The following is a 21106-nucleotide window of genomic DNA, read 5'->3' as shown; positions in this document are numbered from 1 at the left end:
GGACATAAACTGATGATCTTTCTTTGGGTCAGCAATGCCAACTAGATCATTCTATCTTCTTCAGAATGATATACGTGAATGCTTCATTATCCTCTTTAGAAGGTGATGCAAGTTCCAATCCATTTGCCATCCAAGATTTGATCTCTGTATCGGAGATTATGAATCCGCCTTCATCTTCAGATCTAGAGGCTTCTTGTTCTGGAGATCGTTGCCGTTGTGCCTCATTCCTGCGTGGAGATCTGCATGGAGACCTGGGTGGAGACTTGCGTGGGGACCTGTGTGGAGACCTGCGTGGAGACCTGCGCGCAGACGTCCACTGGTTCGGATAACGATCCTCCCTGGAGTCTTGAGACGTATCTCTGTGTCTTCGTGAAGGTGTAGATTCTCTTCTACGGTATGCAGGGTGCCTGCGCGCAGGCTCCTGGTGGCTGTCCATATCTGAGGAGGATGATCTGTGATGCCCTGGTGAACGTCTGGCTCTGCTTCTGCGCGAAGGCTCCTCTGGAATATCTATTGCAGATTCATCATTGTCCAGGCTGGCAGGTTCTCGTGAAGTTGTCGTGGAACATCGTTGAGTGTGTGATCCTTCACGTAGGTTCCCTCCTTCACGCAGGTTACTATCTTCAGCAGGATGCGATCTGCAGGCTGCTTGTCCTTAATGCAGGCTCGTCGTAGATTGGGCCTTCGTCGCAGCTTTCTCCTTCGCGAACCTCCGTTCCATCAGGTCAACATCTGCTGAGTAATCTGTTGCATGAAGATACCCGGGTTGAAACTCAGCGACGACGGCTACTGCTGCCACTTGTGAAGACCTGCCATCTCTATCTGATGTCTGCGTTGATAGAACGTCTGACTGCGCTGTGATGACTGCTGATGTTACTGTAGACGAAGACCTCGTCTTCTTCTTCACTGCTACTTCAGGAATGAGGATGGGTGGCTCGTCATATACGTCTACTTCGTCTGAAGGGATGATCTCTGCAGCGAAGGACCTCATCTTGTGCGCTGCTCCATGGGAAGACTTCGCCGGAGTCTTATCTGCAGACGACTTCTTCTTCTGAGAAGACGATGCCCTAGTCTTCTTAGACTGAAACGAGGTTATAGTTGATGTTGACGACCTCTTCCTGGAGCCGGAGCTACCATCAGCCACAGCAACATGCTCCGTAGTAGCAACCGGTAAATCACTGGAATGGTGAATGTCAGCAGACTGCAATAAACGGTTATCAGCGCAATCACTCGGTTTAGACATGACTTGTAAAAGCCGTCTAGATCCTTGGCACGCCTAAGAATGGAATATAAATAATTATTAAATTCAATTTCAGATAAATGCTGACAAAGTTCACAGCGAAAGCTGGAAGAACATGTAGAAGTACAATTAGGACATAATAAATGCGGATCACCAACCGATCAACCGGTACCTGCAACGAATGCAAGTTTTCATCAATTGTAAAGTAGATGAAAAATCATGTCAACAACGTGAATAAACAGATAATTTAGACAAATATTTCAAACCATATTGCTGGTATATCATCCTAAATGCCATATACAGCTAATTTAGTAATAAAGGCCTAAATATAAAGGGATATAACGCCTTATAGGGGACCCAGGCGCTCTCACAACCCTCCTCTGGGGCGAAGAAGGAGAGAGTGAAGAGCATGTTGGGTCATGTGACGGACTTTCCCGCCAAAACATCTAAAGGGAGATAACACTGGGTGAGTGATTTTACGTCCGCTTTTTTTAAAGGGAGCTTTAAAAGGGGATTCAAGTGTTCCACTATCATTCGCAAGAAGAAGGAGACAAGCAATTAAGCATGAGTCAGGATAAGGAAATATATATATACATGCACTCTCAACACTGTTATATACTCTCAATATCGCAACACCGTTATATACTCTCAACACCATTATATACTCTCAATATCGCTATATACTCTCAACACCATTATATACCCTCAACACCGTTATATACTCTCAATATTGCTATATACTCTCAACACCGTTATATACTCTTAAGACAATCAGTAAAAAAAGCATTTCATGTCACTGATACCGCAGGAATTATTGCAACTATTATCTATGAAATCAATATACTCTGCATTCATTACAAATATTTACTAATTTTGAAATGAAACTTCATAGAGAAGTATCAGGGTAGATATTCAACTGATTTTGTTCACCAAAGTGAGGTATGAAGCTTGTTCATACTGAAGGGGAGTAATGGAGTTTGGTGTATTAGGTTTCCTAGAAAGCTGGACACTTGGAAGGCTAAATATTTTTGGAATTTGATATGGATTAAGAAGCTCAAGTAACAACGTGTCAGAGAAGCAGGAGCACATGCAGTCACACATCTAGACCGGAGAAATTGGCGTACTACGCGGCAAACTTAGTCGAGCTTGTATGTTTGTAACAGTTCGTTTCTCTCTGGAGAGTAATATGGGGGAATCCTCTCTATCATCTGTAGTGAGAAACATCATAGTCACCAAACATCAGCTGTAGAAGCTGACCCACACCTCCTGACCTACCAAGGTATATAAGAGACTGGAGGTTGGAATACTGTTAAAGCCCTACATGTACCCCAGACTGAATACAATTACATAGCTATTTCATACACTTATACCGATAATCTATTAGGCCTTGTACAGAGTTTGACACAGCAAATGACTGTCTCTCATAACTGTCCTACCTAGGACATGGTTATCGTAGAATACCTGTCTGTCATCTGCGGTAATTTAGCAACTATGTGTGAGTGAGTGAGTGAGTGAGTGAGTGAGTGAGTGAGTGAGTGCATGCTGCAGTCAACAGTATTCCACATACAACACAGCATGTCAGCTTATGTGTGGGAAAAACCCACAGTGATGAAGGTCTCAGATGGACATGGTTACCGTAGAATACCTGTCTGTCATCTGTGGTAGTTTAGCAACTATGTGTGAGTGAGTGAGTGCTGCAGACAACAGTATTCCACATACAACACAGCATGTCAGCTTATGTGTGGGAAAAACCCACAGTGATGAAGGTCTCAGATGGACATGGTTACCGTAGAATACCTGTCTGTCATCTGCGGTAGTTTAGCAACTATGTGTGAGTGAGTGAGTGCTGCAGACAACAGTATTCCACATACAACACAGCATGTCAGCTTATGTGTGGGAAAAACCCACAGTGATGAAGGTCTCAGATGGACATGGTTACAGTAGAATTGTCATCTGCGGTAGTTTAGCAACTATGTGTGAGTGAGTGAGTGCTGCAGACAACAGTATTACACATACAACACAGCATGTCAGCTTATGTGTGAGAAAAACCCACAGTGATGAAGGTCTCAGATGCTGACACAACTCAGTGAACCCGTCGAGCCGGGGCTGGTGCTCACTGACTTAGAAACATACTTGGAACAGGTTTCTTGTAATTGCCCAAACGATGTAATTATCAACAACACAAATTGCAACTGGGCAACTTTCCCTGTAAAATTAGAAATCACTTGTTGTTCCAGCCAGGGGACTACACAAGCCCGTGCTAGGGGGTGACCAGTCAAGCTTGCTGCTCTGTGGTGCCACTAACAAAACTCACTGTGTCTGTATGGTTAGGCAATCAGATGATGAGCAAAGACAAGCCACTGCTCATTGTGTCTGTATGGTTAGCCAATCAGATGATGAGCAAAGACAAGCCACTGCTCATTGTGTCTGCATGGTTAGCCAATCAGATGATGAACAAAGACAAGCCACTGCTCATTGTGTCTGTATGGTTAGCCAATCAGATGATGAACAAAGACAAGCCACTGCTCATTGTGTCTGCATGGTTAGCCAATCAGATGATGAGCAAAGACAAGCCACTGCTGAATACCTTGCCCCATAAGTTCACTTAAAAACCTTCTCGTTTGAATTTTGACAATTAGATGAGACTGAGATATGGAAACTGACATGATTTTTCACTGCCTGGTATGTCATTTCTTCAGAAGTTAACTTGTGTTTTTGGAATGTCAAATAAGGTAAAATTCACTCGATCATTGCCAAAGTTATAATGATCCACAACTGTCCAAATTAGCTAGCCTTGGAATGTATACACTCAATCCTGAAGCAACAGAAATGGCAACCTTTCTAAGAATAAGAACAAACATGAACCTTGGGTAGTGTACAAAGTGCTTAATGTTTATCTCAGTAAAATGCTGTCTTGAAACAAAATATCCTATGAAATTAAGTAAACCCTGACCACGGCCTCTATTTAAGCTTGGTAACTGTCCTCGTTTCTTCATTTTACTTGAGGTGAAGATTGATTGCTGCGAAGATTGACGTTGAGAGAGGAAGCCTGGGTTCATCCTGATTGGCTGCTGCATTAAAGCTGGCGCCGACGCCGAAACTAAAACATCCATAAGTAGTACAGAGATTATTATTTTACCTTTGTAATAAAAACGGTATCTAACAGAGCAAGTGATGCAAAGTTAAACTCAAGGTCATAAGTAGCCATGGTGATAAATGTTATGATGAAACCCCGACATAATGTATCATTAACTGGTGATGCTCTCAGGCTTTATGATAATATTACAACGCTTACAATACTTGGATACAATCCGTATACATGATTTCAGTGGCTCATGGACAACATTAAAACCTCACGTACCAAGTCAAATACAATATTGTAAGACTAGAAATGCAGCTGTTTTTGAGATGACTGTGAGAATTACTGGTCTCTATTAGGAATAGATTGTCCATCTTCATCTTCATTTATCAATAAATAAGTGAGAAAAAAAACCTTTATTTAATATTATATTGCTCTGGCAGCATTGCCTTGAGACTAATCATGATTGTTTCTGATCTTTGAGATAAAGAGGTATCCTCCAGATTGGACCTCTACACACTCAGAATACCTGAGATGAAGGATGTCAACAGAACTACAGGAACTGAACATCAAATCTTTCACCAGGACCCGTCTGTCTCAAGGTACTGGTATCTAGCATATCAGAGTTTTCACCAATTCTAGTTCCACTAAGTATAGACACTATTTATATGACTGAACAACTATCACAACCAATTACCATGTTTAAGACAATTAGTTTACAGGTCAAAATGAGTGGAATATGATTTGTTTCTTAAATTTGCAATAATTGTCAACAGGATCTTCAAGACTCTCAGGACACAAAACAAAATCATGCAGGACATTTTGAACACTGCTCTACTTTAGTATGTGAGTACTAACTACCTAGTTTCTGTGAGTTAAGATCTCATAAGGCTATGTTTAGTCACAAAGTGCAAAATAAGTATTAGCTATTAAGTTATGATGGCTCCTTCAATGCTATACTCCTCATAAACATTTAAGCAACAAGTATTTTCAGTGTAATATCTTTATCAATCTCGATAGCGATTATTGCCGGCATGTTACTGAAAGGGAAATATTCAAAGAATACATAACCTTTAGTGACTGTCAAATTGATTTATCTGATAACATTGACAACATCATCCGAACACAACCATCCAATGCAGCACATTTTGCATGACTGTTTCACGGGTACATAGTTTTGATGATTTGTAAGTCTATTATTGCTCATACCATTTCAGTTCATTTTGTTAATCGTGTGTACATATGTTTCACCTTTCTATTGCATCATTCCATGATTTGCAATTTAAATAAATGAAAATGTAATGAGACTAAAAATTGTGCTGCTTAATTTTTTGTGAGGAGTATATTTATAAGTTTTTTGTATCAAAACAAATGGTAAAGTTGATGTTTGTCATTATTTTGTTTGTTATTGTATCTATCGATACTATTGATATCATCTTCAATGAGACAACAGCCTTAGAAACTTATCAAGACTACAAAAATGTCTACTATGTTCACAATTTCTGGGGTTTTCTCTAGTTTCATTGTTGCAAAAGTGAACCACTGAGGATATACAGTAGAACACGGATATAACGAACTCCAAGGGACCAAGAAATTTAGTTCGCTATATCCGTTGTTCGTTATTCACATTTGACCGCCATCTTGGATTGTAGAGATGTAGACATTCACAGACATTACCTATATCATGTTGATAAATATGAAGTTTACTTTTATGATGAAATTGAAATAATACAACTACAACTTAAATAAATTGATTTTTTAATGAAAATGCACGCTTACATTTATAATGTCCAGATAAACCACGAAAGAAGCAAAAAACTGTAGCGATTTTTTTTCCATTTGTGACATGTCATAACATGCCCGTGCCTTTTTCTTTTATATTTTCATTTTTATGTATTCAGGCTTTCCGTTCGTTAACATGACACAACAACGGGAAATACCTCCGTTTTCGAAGCTTCGTATGAATAACATGCGAGGTGAGGTATCGTTAGACAGCTCTGAAACATCAACAATATCACTGTACCCTTGCCGAGAGTATTTTCACAGTTGTAAAGAGCGATTTTATTGGATAAAGATTGGTTTCTAATGACGCTTTTTCGCCACAGTCTGCTATAAGGATCGTGATTGGTCAAATTTAGACACGTGACCTAAGGCAGCCAATCATACTACGGCAATGGAAATAACGTTGTAGCCGATTATTCGGCCTGCAATGTTGAATGGGTTAAACACGATATGTTTGTTTTGTTAATTAATTAATGACCATCAAACAATGTTGATTCACCGCCAACAAGATTGATGTATACCGCTAAGTGGCTGAGCTGACACTGAGTGAGTTCGCTAATCACGTCGTTAATTGGGTCTTGGGGTAGTAAATCAGTTCGCTATAGCCGTTAATTCGCTACTCACGAGTTCGTTATTCACGTATAATTTTAATGATATTATAAAGGACTGTTGACGGGACTTTTAAATTTGTTCGCTATATCCGTTTGTACGCTATATCCGTGTTCGCTATAACCGTGTTCTACTGTATATTGCTACACTATATGAGTTACCTGCCCGCTGCCCTGGACAAAGGTGAACACATAAATAATGTCAACTGACGATGCAAAATACATGGCTTAAATACACTTGGGCATTGTCAACATGAACATGCGTTAACATAACTACATTTGAGTGTTAACACACACTGACGACACAAAGTGTTTACACACTGATGGATGACACACATTTGAGTGCTCACAAAAACTGATGACACACAATAAAGCGTTTACACAGATGCATGACACACATTTGATTATTTACAGTGACCAACAACACATAGTAAAGTGCTTTCACAGATGTACGACACACATTTGAGTGTTTACACTGACTGACAACACACAGTAAAGTGTTTACACAGATGGACGACACACATTTGAGTGTTTACACTGACTGACAACACATAGTAAAGCTTTACACAGATGGACGACACGCATTTGAGTGTTTACACTGACTGACAACACATAGTAAAGCTTTACACTGATAGACGACACACATTTGTGTGTTTACACTGACTGACAACACATAGTAAAGCATTACACTGATGGATTACACATTTGAGTGTGTACAGTCTGACGACACATAGTTGTTTGAGGGTGTAACTTAGGGTACATACTTTCCTCAGTAATGTCGTATGGTTGCCCTCTCGGGTTGACAGAACCATGGCTCCTGAAAGTAGAATTCCCCTAGTAAGGTTCCACATCATATTGTGTCCAGTGACATGGACTATAAGTGACAACCTATTACCATGTACATAGTGATGTTAGACACACTACCTGGTGAAGAGGACTGGTGAACTTTGTATTGTAAATGTTGCACTATTCTGCTTCCTTACCACAAAGAAGTGTATCTAGCAGGCTGCATCAACACTGGCCTTTACTGTAGGAAAGCATGTTCAAATCAAACATTGTTTCCAACACTTTTTTTTCAATACTGAAGTATGTTTAAATCAAGACAATGAAAAGTGATTCAAAGATTCATAAAGACATAATTTTAAGAAATATATTTTGCAATTGGCTGGGATCATTACATTTACATAACTCTGGTTTTAATCAGACAATGATGTTCAAAACACATACTTCATATTCTGAATGAATACAGCTTAACCAGGCAAATTCAGATATTCATTAATATTGAATAATTTTCTCAACCACACTAAATATACAGACTCCGAATGATGTATTCTAAAATCTGCCTGGACATCTTGCACTGACACACTCCTGCCATATATTTGGACATTGTGACTTCTGATACTTCCACCATGGAATGAGAGAGTGATGATGAATAGAACCCATATGCACAGTGGAAGCACACTATGGTTTACTGAGTGTAGTTTAGTGCACATCAGTTTAGTCTGTTTGCTGTGGGTCTTGGTCTTCCTGTCGCAGCAGGACAACCATTGTTAGTTGCCATGACTTCTGTAAACTAGCTGTATGTCAGTGCTAAGTTTATTCTAAGTTTGGCTAATTTATCATAATGGTTATCATTACTAGTAGAAAAGACTTTCTCTCTCCAGTTTAATGACAAGGTGAGCAGTTGTTTGCAATGGGATGTGGAAAGATAAAGATTCTTAAAGATGTTTCTCTAATATCTCTGTGCAATGGATTGCACTTACTTAACTAAGGAACACTTTGGCTTGATGTTTAACATAAAATATTATTCCCATGTTATGATGTTACTCAAAGGTTGTACTTTCTTTTCAAGTAGTAGAAAATATTGTCATTTCTTCAGACAGTCTCATATTGAGTTTTGCCTTAAAATATTCTCAGTACTTCCGTAAAGCACTGTATGAAGTGTGACAAAACCATGTGATTTTGTAGGAATTGAAACTACTGATGGCTCGTAACTCCACATAGTACACTGTGGTCAGACAAAACGAAACAGACCATGGACTCTCTGATCTAGAAATGCACCAATACCCAACCAAAATTTAACACTTACATTTTAGTTTTCAAATCCAACCAAAAGTCAATGTTATTTTAACGCTGAAGCTCAACATTGTTCCAATACACTGATATCTGATGCTGAATCAACAGAACGTTTTTAAAGTCATTTTTATCTTTCAAATCCAATGTCAGTGTTTCAAACCTGAGATCTCATGTTGATTCAATATTGACATTTCAACATCATCACAACTTTCAGTTTCAACCAAGAATGAATGTCATGTCAACATCGGAGCACAACACTGAATCAACATGGTTGTGTCTGCTGGCCAGTGATCACAGTCAGTCTCCAGTATAACTTTTCTCTATTCTGTAAGTTACTCTGGCAGACGAAACCATATCCATGGAAGAGGTCCTTGGCATTATTTACTCTTTGGTGTGTATGCATGGGTATGAAAGTATGAAAGAATGATTGATACTTTCATTTTATATATTTGAACATTATTATGACTATATACTTTATATGATTATTTTTCTTTTGTATTCATTTATTTAATTATTTGTTTATTATATATTTATTCAATTATTTATTCAATTATTTATTTTTTACTTATCTATTATCTTTTCAAAGTTTTCATGTCCTGTATGACATATGATTATATAATATTGATAATAACAATAACATGTAATATGTCTACAGAATAACATGTTGAACTTCCAACCCCACCCCAACAAAAAAACAAAAAAACAAACATTGAAGAACAACACTGAATCAATATGGTTGTGCCCGCTGGCCAGTGATCACAGACAGTTTCCAATTTAACTTACTCTGGCAGACGAAACCCACGTCCATGGAAGAGGTCTTTGGCATTCTGAGGCAAGACCAGAGACTTCAACTTCTGGATCTCTCTTGCAATGTCAAATCTGGAATATCAAATTATTAGGTTTAACGATTGAGTGTGTAGTGGTGAGCGGTGGGTTTCAGTGCAAGTGTCGGCAATACTACAGCTGACAAACACAAAGCTAAGGTTGCTTTGTACAAATGCACCCAGGCCTTCAGTATTACTACAGGTAGATAAAGGCCACAGGTGAAGTGAATGAGTGAGTGAGTATGGTTTTACCCCGCTTTTAGCAATATTCCAGCAATATCACGGTGGGGTACACCAGAAATAGGCTTCACACATTGTATCCACATAGGGGATTGAACCCGGGTCTTGGCGTGACAAGCTAATGCTTTAACAATGAGGCTACCCCACCACCCCCACATGTGAAGTACATGTACTCAGGCCTACATTATAAAGGCCAAATTATTAATAGAAATTCCAGCAAGGTAACTTTAACTCAAAGATTGATAAATACAGGGACTTTGCAGCATTTAATTGCTGTTGACCAAGGAAGGGCTTTTCAAGTTGCCTTCAAATGTTTTAGTTCATCGTTTAGTTGGAGGCAAAACAATGGTTTCTGATTGAACATGGTACAGTGAACTGTTGTTACTTGACTCCATCACTTTATGTCACAATCTACTGCAGCACACTTGGTACCGGAAGCCAGCACACAGCCTACACATTTCAATAAGTTTGGCCCTTATGACAAAAATAGATGGCCACTAAAGAAACAGGAAATCCTGAACAAATACATGTTGATCAAAGTCTAATTACAAAGCCTATTTCACAAGTATTTATAGATATGGCTACCTCTCTTCCATTTCAATCTTCTTGCCGCCCATGACAAGGTCCAGCTGGGCTCGGTGAGGCAGCACCTCTCGTCTCCGCTTCACTCCGCGGAGTTTCTCCATGTACAGCAGCTCTGCCAGCAGACGATCTCGCTGGCTCATCCTGCACAGTCACATACAGTCACATGAACAGTCACATACAGTCACAAACCCTGTCACATACAGTCACAAACCCTGTCACATACAGTCACAAACCCTGTCACATAGTCACAAACCCTGTCACATACAGTCACAAACCCTGTCACATACAGTCACAAACCCTGTCACATACAGTCACACAGTCACAAACCCTGTCACATACAGTCACAAACCCTGTCACATAGTCACAAACCCTGTCACATACAGTCACAAACCCTGTCACATACAGTCACAAACCCTGTCACATACAGTCACACAGTCACAAACCCTGTCACATACAGTCACAAACCCTGTCACACAGTCACAAACCCTGTCACATAGTCACAAACCCTGTCACATAAACAGTTACATAGTCACAATTAAACCCTGTCACATAGCCACAAACCCTGTCACATACACAGTTACATATAGTCACATACACAGTTACATATAGTCACATACACAGTTACATATAGTCACATACACAGTTACATATAGTCACATACACAGTTAAATGTAGTCACATACACAGTAAAATATAGTCACATACACAGTTACATAGTCACAATTAAACCCTGTCACGTAGTCACAAACCCTGTCACGTAGTCACAAACCCTGTCACATATAGTCACAAACCCTGTCACATATAGTCACAAACCCTGTCACAGTTACAGTCACAATTAAACCCTGTCACATAGTCACAAACCCTGTCACATAAACAGTTACATAGTCACAATTAAACCCTGTCACATAGTCACAATCCCTGTCACATATAGTCACAAACCCTGTCACATATAGTCACAAACCCTGTCACATATAGTCACAAACCCTGTCACAGTTACATAGTCACAATTAAACCCTGTCACATAGTCACAAACCCTGTCACATAAACAGTTACATAGTCACAATTAAACCCTGTCACAGTCACAAACCCTGTCACCTACACAGTTACATATAGTCACATACACAGTTAGATATAGTCACATACACAGTTACATATAGTCACATACACAGTTACATAGTCACATATTCAGTCACATACACAGTTACATACACAGTTACATATAGTCACATACACAGTCACATACCCTTGTCATCTATAGTCACATACACAGTCACATACCCTAGTCATCTATACAGTCACATACACAGTCGTATCATCAACATGATATTCAACATTGTAAATATATTCCATACCTAGCACCAATGATATATCTATACAATTCCACAAAACCGTGAGTTTAACATAATTAGTGTGTTAAGCTGCCATATATGTAAACAGGGTTTTCTGGAGAAATGTACTTAGTTTATAACTTACAGCAATATCTGTTGGTGTACTGAAATACTACAGTAATAAACTACTAAGTCTTGTGGGAGTAACAGTAGATTTTCATATACATATCACAGTATTGGTACACTAATATGAAATGCATGTATTTGGTCTGTGAAGGTCTTGGTTAGAACTATTCTTCATTAACCCATGCTTGTCGTAAGAGGCATCTAACGGTATCGGGTGGTCAGGCTCGCTGACTTGGTTGACACATATTATTGTATTCCAAATGCGTAGATCGATGCTCATGCTGTTGATCACTGAATTGTCTGGTCAAGACTTGATTATTTACACACCGCCACGATATAGCTGGAATATTGCTGAGTGTGGTGTAAAACTAAACTCACTCACTCAGTGTGTGTTTGTGTGTATGCGTGTGTCCAAGTGCGTGCGCACGCATGACAAAATATGTCTGCTTGCATGTGCATATAATATACAATCTACTTATATTTAGTTGTCACTTAACAATGGACAGTCACACACCCATTCGCAAATAGTCACATACCCAGTCACATAAACGGTCACATACAGTCATATATTTTATATTAATATTTTTTTATCTATAATGTTGACTTGAAAAGAATATTGTAAGACAAATTTACACATATAAAAACCATGAAAAAAAGCACAATATGAACCTAAATATGTTTGTTAACTGATCTTATCAGTAAACATTAATATATCATAAAAACTAACAGAATTTATAAACATACCCATCCAGAGGTTGAAAAGAGGCCCACTGCAAAGAAGAGAAAGTGGTCAGGAAACATGTACACCTAGTTGAAGTAAACTCTGACTGTGAAGTATAGTTCGTATCTAACACAGCTCTCCTTCATTATACATAGCTCAAAACAGTTGAGAGGAGTTTCAAGGTCTGCTAATGGTTGTTTTGCATGCAGCCTTTAAACTTTTTGTTTGAAAAACAAGAGAGACATACAGCAATGGTGTGAGACAGCATAAGTAAATATTTACATTACTAAATTAAATGGTATGTAAAAACACAAATTAAATATCTGGTTATTTGAACCACAAAATTTGAACATACAAAAAAAGATATTCTGCACAATGTGCCTGCAAAGGGAAACAGATTTTGGAAACCAAGATGAAACTCTGCCCTCTATCTCATGAGTGCCTCTATATACGTATGCTTTCTTTATGTAAGTGGACACGTGGTTTTAGTCTCTGTTTGACAGAGGACATGACTTCTGGCACAATCCACTCAACATATTGTGTCATCTTAGCAGCAACACCTTCAGCCTACCTGGTATCTGTCTGTGTGAAGAATGACGCCACGTCGCCCAGTGACGTTGTACTCCATTCCTCCAAAAGTGTCTAAATGACGCTTTGGAACAGCTATTTTCTTCAACACTGTGGATGACCTTGAAGGTAATGGTAAACCCATAAATAGTCAAATGTATTAAATGAGAGACAAATATTAGCAACAAAGCTGCTGTGTGAAGCAACATTGTGAGAGGTGTGACAAGCTATCTGCTAGAGGCTCAGAGGTGTATATCAGTAAAACACCCACTTCCTCAATATGTACAAACCAACCACCCCATTGTATGCACTTAACGAAACACATAAACTGATAACAACTTACATGAAGTTCTGAGGTAGGAAGGGAACAGATTCAGGATTCACATCCAAGTCTATTTCATCCTGAGCCTTGCTTCGTGCATTCAGGGGCTGGATCTGGAGGAGAACGTACACTGCATGAAGGATACTGACAGTTGAACAGGAACATGAACCACATCACCAAACCATGTAGTCTGTTCTGGATCTAGAGGAGAATGTACACTGCATGAAGGATATTGACATGAACTACATCACCAGACCATGTAGTCTGTTCTGGATCTAGAGGAGAACAAACACAGCATGGAGGATACTGACAGTTGAACAGGAACATGAACTACATCACCAGACCATGTAGTCTGTTCTGGATCTAGAGGAGAACATACACAGCATGGAGGATACTGACATGAACTACATCACCAGACCATGTAGTCTGTTCTGGATCTAGAGGAGAACAAACACAGCATGGAGGATACTGACATGAACTACATCACCAGACCATGTAGTCTGTTCTGGATCTAGAGGAGAACATACACAGCATGGAGGATACTGACATGAACTACATCACCAAACCATGTAGTCTGTTCTGGATCTAGAGGAGAATGTACAAGGCATGGAGGATACTGACATGAACTACATCACCAGACCATGTAGTCTGTTCTGGATCTAGAGGAGAACAAACACAGCATGGAGGATACTGACAGTTGAACAGGAACATGAACTACATCACCAGACCATGTAGTCTGTTCTGGATCTAGAGGAGAATGTACACTGCATGAAGGATACTGACATGAACTACATCACCAGACCATGTAGTCTGTTCTGGATCTAGAGGAGAACATACACGGCATGAAGCATACTGACATGAACCACATCACCAGACCATGTAGTCTGTTCTGGATCTAGAGGAGAATGTACAAGGCATGAAGGATACTGACATGAACTACATCACCAGACCATGTAGTCTGTTCTGGATCTAGAGGAGAACATACACGGTATGGAGAATACTGACAGTTGAACAGGAACATGAACTACATCACCAGACCATGTAGTCTGTTCTGGATCTAGAGGAGAATGTACACTGCATGAAGGATACTGACATGAACTACATCACCAGACCATGTAGTCTGTTCTGGATCTAGAGGAGAATGTACACTGCATGAAGGATACTGACATGAACTACATCACTAGACCATGTAGTCTGTTCTGGATCTAGAGGAGAACATACACGGCATGGAGGATACTGACATGAACCACATCACTAGACCATGTAGTCTGTTCTGAATCTAGAGGAGAATGTACACTGCATGAAGGATACTGACATGAACTACATCACCAGACCATGTAGTCTGTTCTGGATCTAGAGGAGAACATACACGGCATGGAGGATACTGACAGTTGAACAGGAACATGAACTACATCACAAGACCATGTAGTCTGTTCTGGATCTAGAGGAGAACATACACAGCATGGAGGATACTGACAGTTGAACAGGAACATGAACCACAACGCCAGACCATGTAGTCTGTTCTGGATCTGGAGGAGAACATACACAGCATGGAGGATACTGACAGTTGAACAGGAACATGAACTATATCACCAGACCATGTAGTCTGTTCTGGATCTAGAGGAGAACCTACACAGCATGGAGGATACTGACAGTTGAACAGGAACATGAACTATATCACCAGACCATGTAGTCTGTTCTGGATCTAGAGGAGAACATACACGGCATGGAGGATACTGACATGAACTACATCACCAGACCATGTAGTCTGTTCTGCATCTAGAGGAGAATGTACACTGCATGAAGGATACTGACATGAACTACATCACCAGACCATGTAGTCTGTTCTGGATCTAGAGGAGAATGTACACTGCATGAAGGATACTGACATGAACTACATCACCAGACCATGTAGTCTGTTCTGGATCTAGAGGAGAACATACACAGCATGAAGGATACTGACAGTTGAACAGGAACATGAACTACATCACTACACAGCATGAAGGATACTGACAGTTGAACAGGAACATGAACTACATCACCAGACCATGTAGTCTGTTCTGGATCTAGAGGAGAATGTACACGGCATGAAGGATACTGACATGAGCTACATCACCAGACCATGTAGTCTGTTCTGGATCTAGAGGAGAACATACACAGCATGAAGGATACTGATAGTTGAACAGGAACATGAACTACATCACCAGACCATGTAGTCTGTTCTGGATCTAGAGGAGAACATACACGGCATGGAGGATACTGACATGAACCACATCACCAGACCATGTAGTCTGTTCTGGATCTAGAGGAGAACATACACGGCATGGAGGATACTGACAGTTGAACAGGAACATGAACCACATCACCAGACCATGTAGTCTGTTCTGAATCTAGAGGAGAATGTACACTGCATGAAGGATACTGACATGAACTACATCACCAAACCATGTAGTCTGTTCTGGATCTAGAGGAGAACATACACGGCATGAAGGATACTGACATGAACCACATCACCAAACCATGTAGTCTGTTCTGGATCTGGAGGAGAATGTACACGGCATGAAGGATACTGACATGAGCTACATCACCAGACCATGTAGTCTGTTCTGGATCTAGAGGAGAACATACATGGCATGAAGGATACTGACAGTTAAACAGGAACATGAACTACATCACCAGACCATGTAGTCTGTTCTGGATCTAGAGGAGAACATACACGGCATGGAAGATACTGACATGAACCACATCACCAGACCATGTAGTCTGTTCTGGATCTGGAGGAGAATGTACACTGCATGAAGGATACTGACATGAACTACATCACCAGACCATGTAGTCTGTTCTGGATCTAGAGGAGAATGTACACTGCATGAAGGATACTGACATGAACCACATCACCAGACCATGTAGTCTGTTCTGGATCTGGAGGAGAATGTACAAGGCATGAAGGATACTGACATGAACTACATCACCAGACCATGTAGTCTGTTCTGGATCTAGAGGAGAACATACACAGCATGGAGGATACTGACATGAACCACATCACCAGACCATGTAGTCTGTTCTGGATCTAGAGGAGAATGTACACTGCATGAAGGATACTGACATGAACCACATCACCAGACCATGTAGTCTGTTCTGGATCTAGAGGAGATCATACACGGCATGGAGAATACTGACAGTTGAACAGGAACATGAACTACATCACCAGACCATGTAGTCTGTTCTGGATCTATAGGAGAACATACACGGCATGGAGGATACTGACATGAACTACATCACCAGACCATGTAGTCTGTTCTGGATCTAGAGGAGAATGTACACTGCATGAAGGATACTGACAGTTGAACAGGAACATGAACGCAATCACCAGACCATGTAGTCTGTTCTGGATCAACAGCAGAACATACACGGCATGAAGGATACTGACAGTTGAACAGGAACATGAACCACATCACCAAACCATGTAGTCTGTTCCTTGCTGAGTCAGCCAATGACATCACTCTCAGAACTGGAACACCAATTTCAGTTGACAAACAATCTTAATGTCTTGTGCAGTATCTGACAATGCTGCAGTGTGTCTGGTCCATTCTACATGGATCACATGAAGTGGACAACATAGTGCCTTACTTCGAAACCACTTGCACATGCTCAGCCTTATTACTTCAACCACAAACTTCATTATAGACACAAACAGGACACAAAGTTAAATATTTATTGGGCTTGGCTTGATTTACTGGACAATATTATGATGCATATCCAGTACATATCTTGGAGCCAGTATCTCCGTGATCATCATACTAGAATCAACTCTGGCCAACTTCTCTTGAATAACCCACACTGAAAATCTACTAATGAAAGGATAGTAAATATACCTGTAACCATACCATATATCTACTGAATTAAACTTTATCTGTTAAAATATTTTGTAAGTACAAAGATAAAACTGTTTCATGCTTTTGTCTCAATGAATAAATAGCTGACAAAGATAAAAATATCGTTCATGCTCATTTCAACGCATTTTCAAAATATTGATGATAATTATTATAGCACTACACTTACTGTGGCAAGTTAATTTCGGTTTCTACTGTGTATGTATCGATCATAAGGATCTGGTGTATATATCTATCATAAGGATCTCAGGTGTTTTAGTCTACTTAACTAGGCATTTATCATTTGGTTGTACATCTGTAATATATGCAATGTTATTAATATACCGGGTACTGTATACCTAGCACCAATGATACATCTATACAATTCCACAAAACAGTTTAACATAATTAGTGTGTTAAGCTGCCATATTTGTAAACAGGGTTTTCTGGAGAAATGTACATAGTTTATAACTTACAGCAATGACTGTTGGTGTACCGAAATACTACAGTAATAAACTACTAAGTCTTGTGGGACTAACAGTAGATTTTCATATACATATCACAGTATTGTGGAGTGCACACTAATATGGAGTGCATATATTAGGTTTAGATTACTTTGGATATGTCCGTGTGTGTGTGCAGGTGCGTGAGAAAATATATGTCTGCGTGTGTGTGCATATAATATACATTTGACTTAGTTGTGTAATTCTACTACTAGAGATAGGAGGCAGACATAGATGTCTGGCTTACTGGAGGCTTCACTGAGGGTAGCCTGCATTATTGATATGAGGTTGGTTCTTATGCTGCAATATATATATTTGTATATGTATGTACTTATTATGATTTGATATGTATTTTATATTATAGATTTTTATCTGTTAAACCATACCAGTGTCTGTGATGCCCAAAGAACTTTAATGTGTTATTGTAGTGTACAATCTATGGTAGGATAAAGTAATGCTGATAGTATACAGTATAACATGTAAGTAATATTGTAATGTGTTATTGTAGTGTATAATCTATGCTAGGATAAAGTAATGCTGATAGTATACAGTATGACATGTAAGTTATATTGTAATGTGTTACTGTAGTGTATAATCTATGCTAGGATAAAGTAATGCTGATAGTGTACAGTATAACATGTAAGTAATATTGTAATGTGTTATTGTAGTGTATAATCTATGCTAGGATAAAGTAATGCTGATAGTATACAGTATAACATGTAAGTAATATTGTAATGTGTTATTGTAGTGTATAATCTATGCTAGGATAAAGTAATGCTGATAGTATACAGTATAACATGTAAGTAATATTGTAATGTGTTATTGTAGTGTATAATCTATGCTACGATAAAGTAATGCTGATAGTGTACAGTATAACATGTAAGTAATATTGTAATGTGTTATTGTAGTGTATAATCTATGCTAGGATAAAGTAATGCTGATAGTATACAGTATGACATGTAAGTAATATTGTAATGTGTTATTGTAGTGTATAATCTATGCTAGGATAAAGTAATGCTGATAGTATACAGTATGATATATAAGTAATATTGTAATGTGTTATTGTAGTGTATAATCTATGCTACGATAAAGTAATGCTGATAGTGTACAGTATAACATGTAAGTAATATTGTAATGTGTTATTGTAGTGTATAATCTATGCTAGGATAAAGTAATGCTGATAGTAATATTGTAGTATAACATGTAAGTAATATTGTAGTATGTGTTATTAATATTGTAATGTAGTGTGTATAATCTATGCTAGGATAAAGTAATGCTGATAGTGTACAGTGATAGTATGTGTTATTGTAGTATAGATAAAGTAATAGTATACAGTATGACATAAGTAATATTGTAATGTGTTATTGTAGTGTATAATCTATGGTAGGATAAAGTAATGCTGATAGTATACAGTATGATCTATGCTAGGATAAAGCTGAGGATAAAGTAATGTGTTATTGTGATAGTGTACAGCATGATATAAGTAATATTAAGTAATATTGTAATGTGTTATTGTAGTGTATAATCTATGGTAGGATAAAGTAATGCTGATAGTATACAGTATGACATGTAAGTAATATTGTAATGTGTTATTGTAGTGTATAATCCATGCTAGGATAAAGTAATGCTGATAGTGTACAGTATAACATGTAAGTAATATTGTAATGTGTTATTGTAGTGTATAATCTATACTAGGAGTGAGTGAGTATGGTTTTACGTCGCTTTTAGCAATATTGCAGCAACATCACGACAAGAGACACCAGAAATGGGTTTCACATATTGTACCCATGTGGGGAATCGAACTTGACGAGCAAATGCTTTAACCACTGGGCTACCCAACCGCCCCTCTATGCTAGGATAAAGTAATGCTGATAGTGTACAGTATAGCAGATAAGTAATATTGTAATGTATGGTTATCTAATTACAGATGCTTGTAACTTTATATTGGTAATTTAACCTAGCTGTATCATGTTTTAGGAAACTATCACCATTTCAACTGTGTTGGAATCATTATATTCGTGATGTGACATAATACCATGAAGCCCACAAGTCTTCACATTACTCAACCCTGGATGTGTTCATTACATACATAGTTTACTGAACATCAACAATCAAACAGCTACCATGAAGCCCACAAGTCTTCACATTACTCAACCCTGGATGTGTTCATTACATAGTGAGTTTACTGAACATCAACAATCAAACAGCAAGTTAGATTTAAATGCCTAAAAAAAAAATCCTTGTGAAAAAAACATTATGTCAGAATGGATTTTTTCTGAGCGTAAATATCATTCCTGATTCGTAATTCACTGTAAGTATACAAAATAACACTACATGATAAATACATCGTAAAACATGACACCAAATCTCAGTGGAGAAATCCTTCCCTCAACCACCCTCTGAGAACATCAACATATAGACTCTTACCAGAAAGAAATCTGTCCACAAAACATATCAAATAGAATATTTAAATACCTTTGGAGTCTCTAATTTTGTCCCCTCCAACACAAACTGTGTTATGGCTGGCATAGCAACCGTATGGGGACGTCTTGGAGTGTCAGCATCGATATTTTGGAAGCTATAACGTATCCGGATGAGCTCAATTGACGATTTGCTTCGTCCCTTCTTACGGAGCGTTGGCATTAAACAAAGCATGTTGTCAGTCAAGATGCTCCGGTTGATAGGGCAGACGTGATTGTCAATAGATATTCTGAAATGTGATCCCACTGTGGCCGGGCTATTTGAGCAGTGGGCTGTGACTTTGATTACACTACTACCTGCCGTTACAAGAATGCACACCTTGGGGGATACTTAACACTTTATGTCCCATCAACACAGATACCATACCATGTTGCAGCCTGAACGCATTCCTGGATACCCTTCAAATAAATCACAACACATAGGGTAAATATTCCATTATCAAATTGGAGATGAAATCATGTGTACAATTTGAACTGATTATTTACATCTTTATATTTTGACTGTGTTTTTCCTGCCAGGTTACACCATAAACAAATCGTTCAGCAATGTTACCTGCTTTAAGCATAATCAATAATACATTTATCCAAATTTATTTGAAATACGGTTCAAAGATTATCACGTCGCAGTGGAAATGTGGGCTGATAAGGCATGCTGGGTTGAAGCAGTTTGCGGTATGTTGTCAAATTACAAAATCAGTGTTATACACTGTTTGAATGACTTGTCACACATTTAACAGAGATAAGTATTAAAAC

General features: G+C 38.8%; 1 protein-coding gene across 1 annotated transcript in view; it reads right to left on the bottom strand.

Moving 5' to 3' along the window:
- Positions 1–21106, bottom strand: part of LOC124274123 — a 63421-nt gene that overhangs the window by 25784 nt on the left and 16531 nt on the right. Inside the window, exons 3-9 of the mRNA XM_046709440.1 lie at positions 13520–13611; positions 13181–13298; positions 12633–12658; positions 10435–10575; positions 9569–9664; positions 7474–7526; positions 4194–4340 (exon numbers count right to left, since the gene is read on the bottom strand). Coding sequence (XP_046565396.1) covers positions 4194–4340; positions 7474–7526; positions 9569–9664; positions 10435–10575; positions 12633–12658; positions 13181–13298; positions 13520–13611 — 673 coding nt within the window. The remainder of the gene's footprint in view (positions 1–4193; positions 4341–7473; positions 7527–9568; positions 9665–10434; positions 10576–12632; positions 12659–13180; positions 13299–13519; positions 13612–21106) is intronic.

This window comes from Haliotis rubra, unplaced genomic scaffold (assembly GCF_003918875.1).
Source record: "Haliotis rubra isolate DU_JTF1 unplaced genomic scaffold, ASM391887v1 Scf188, whole genome shotgun sequence".
Lineage (NCBI taxonomy): Eukaryota > Metazoa > Mollusca > Gastropoda > Lepetellida > Haliotidae > Haliotis > Haliotis rubra.
The sequence above is the reverse complement of the archived record's forward strand: the minus strand, read 5'-3'. Positions and strand labels throughout refer to the sequence as shown.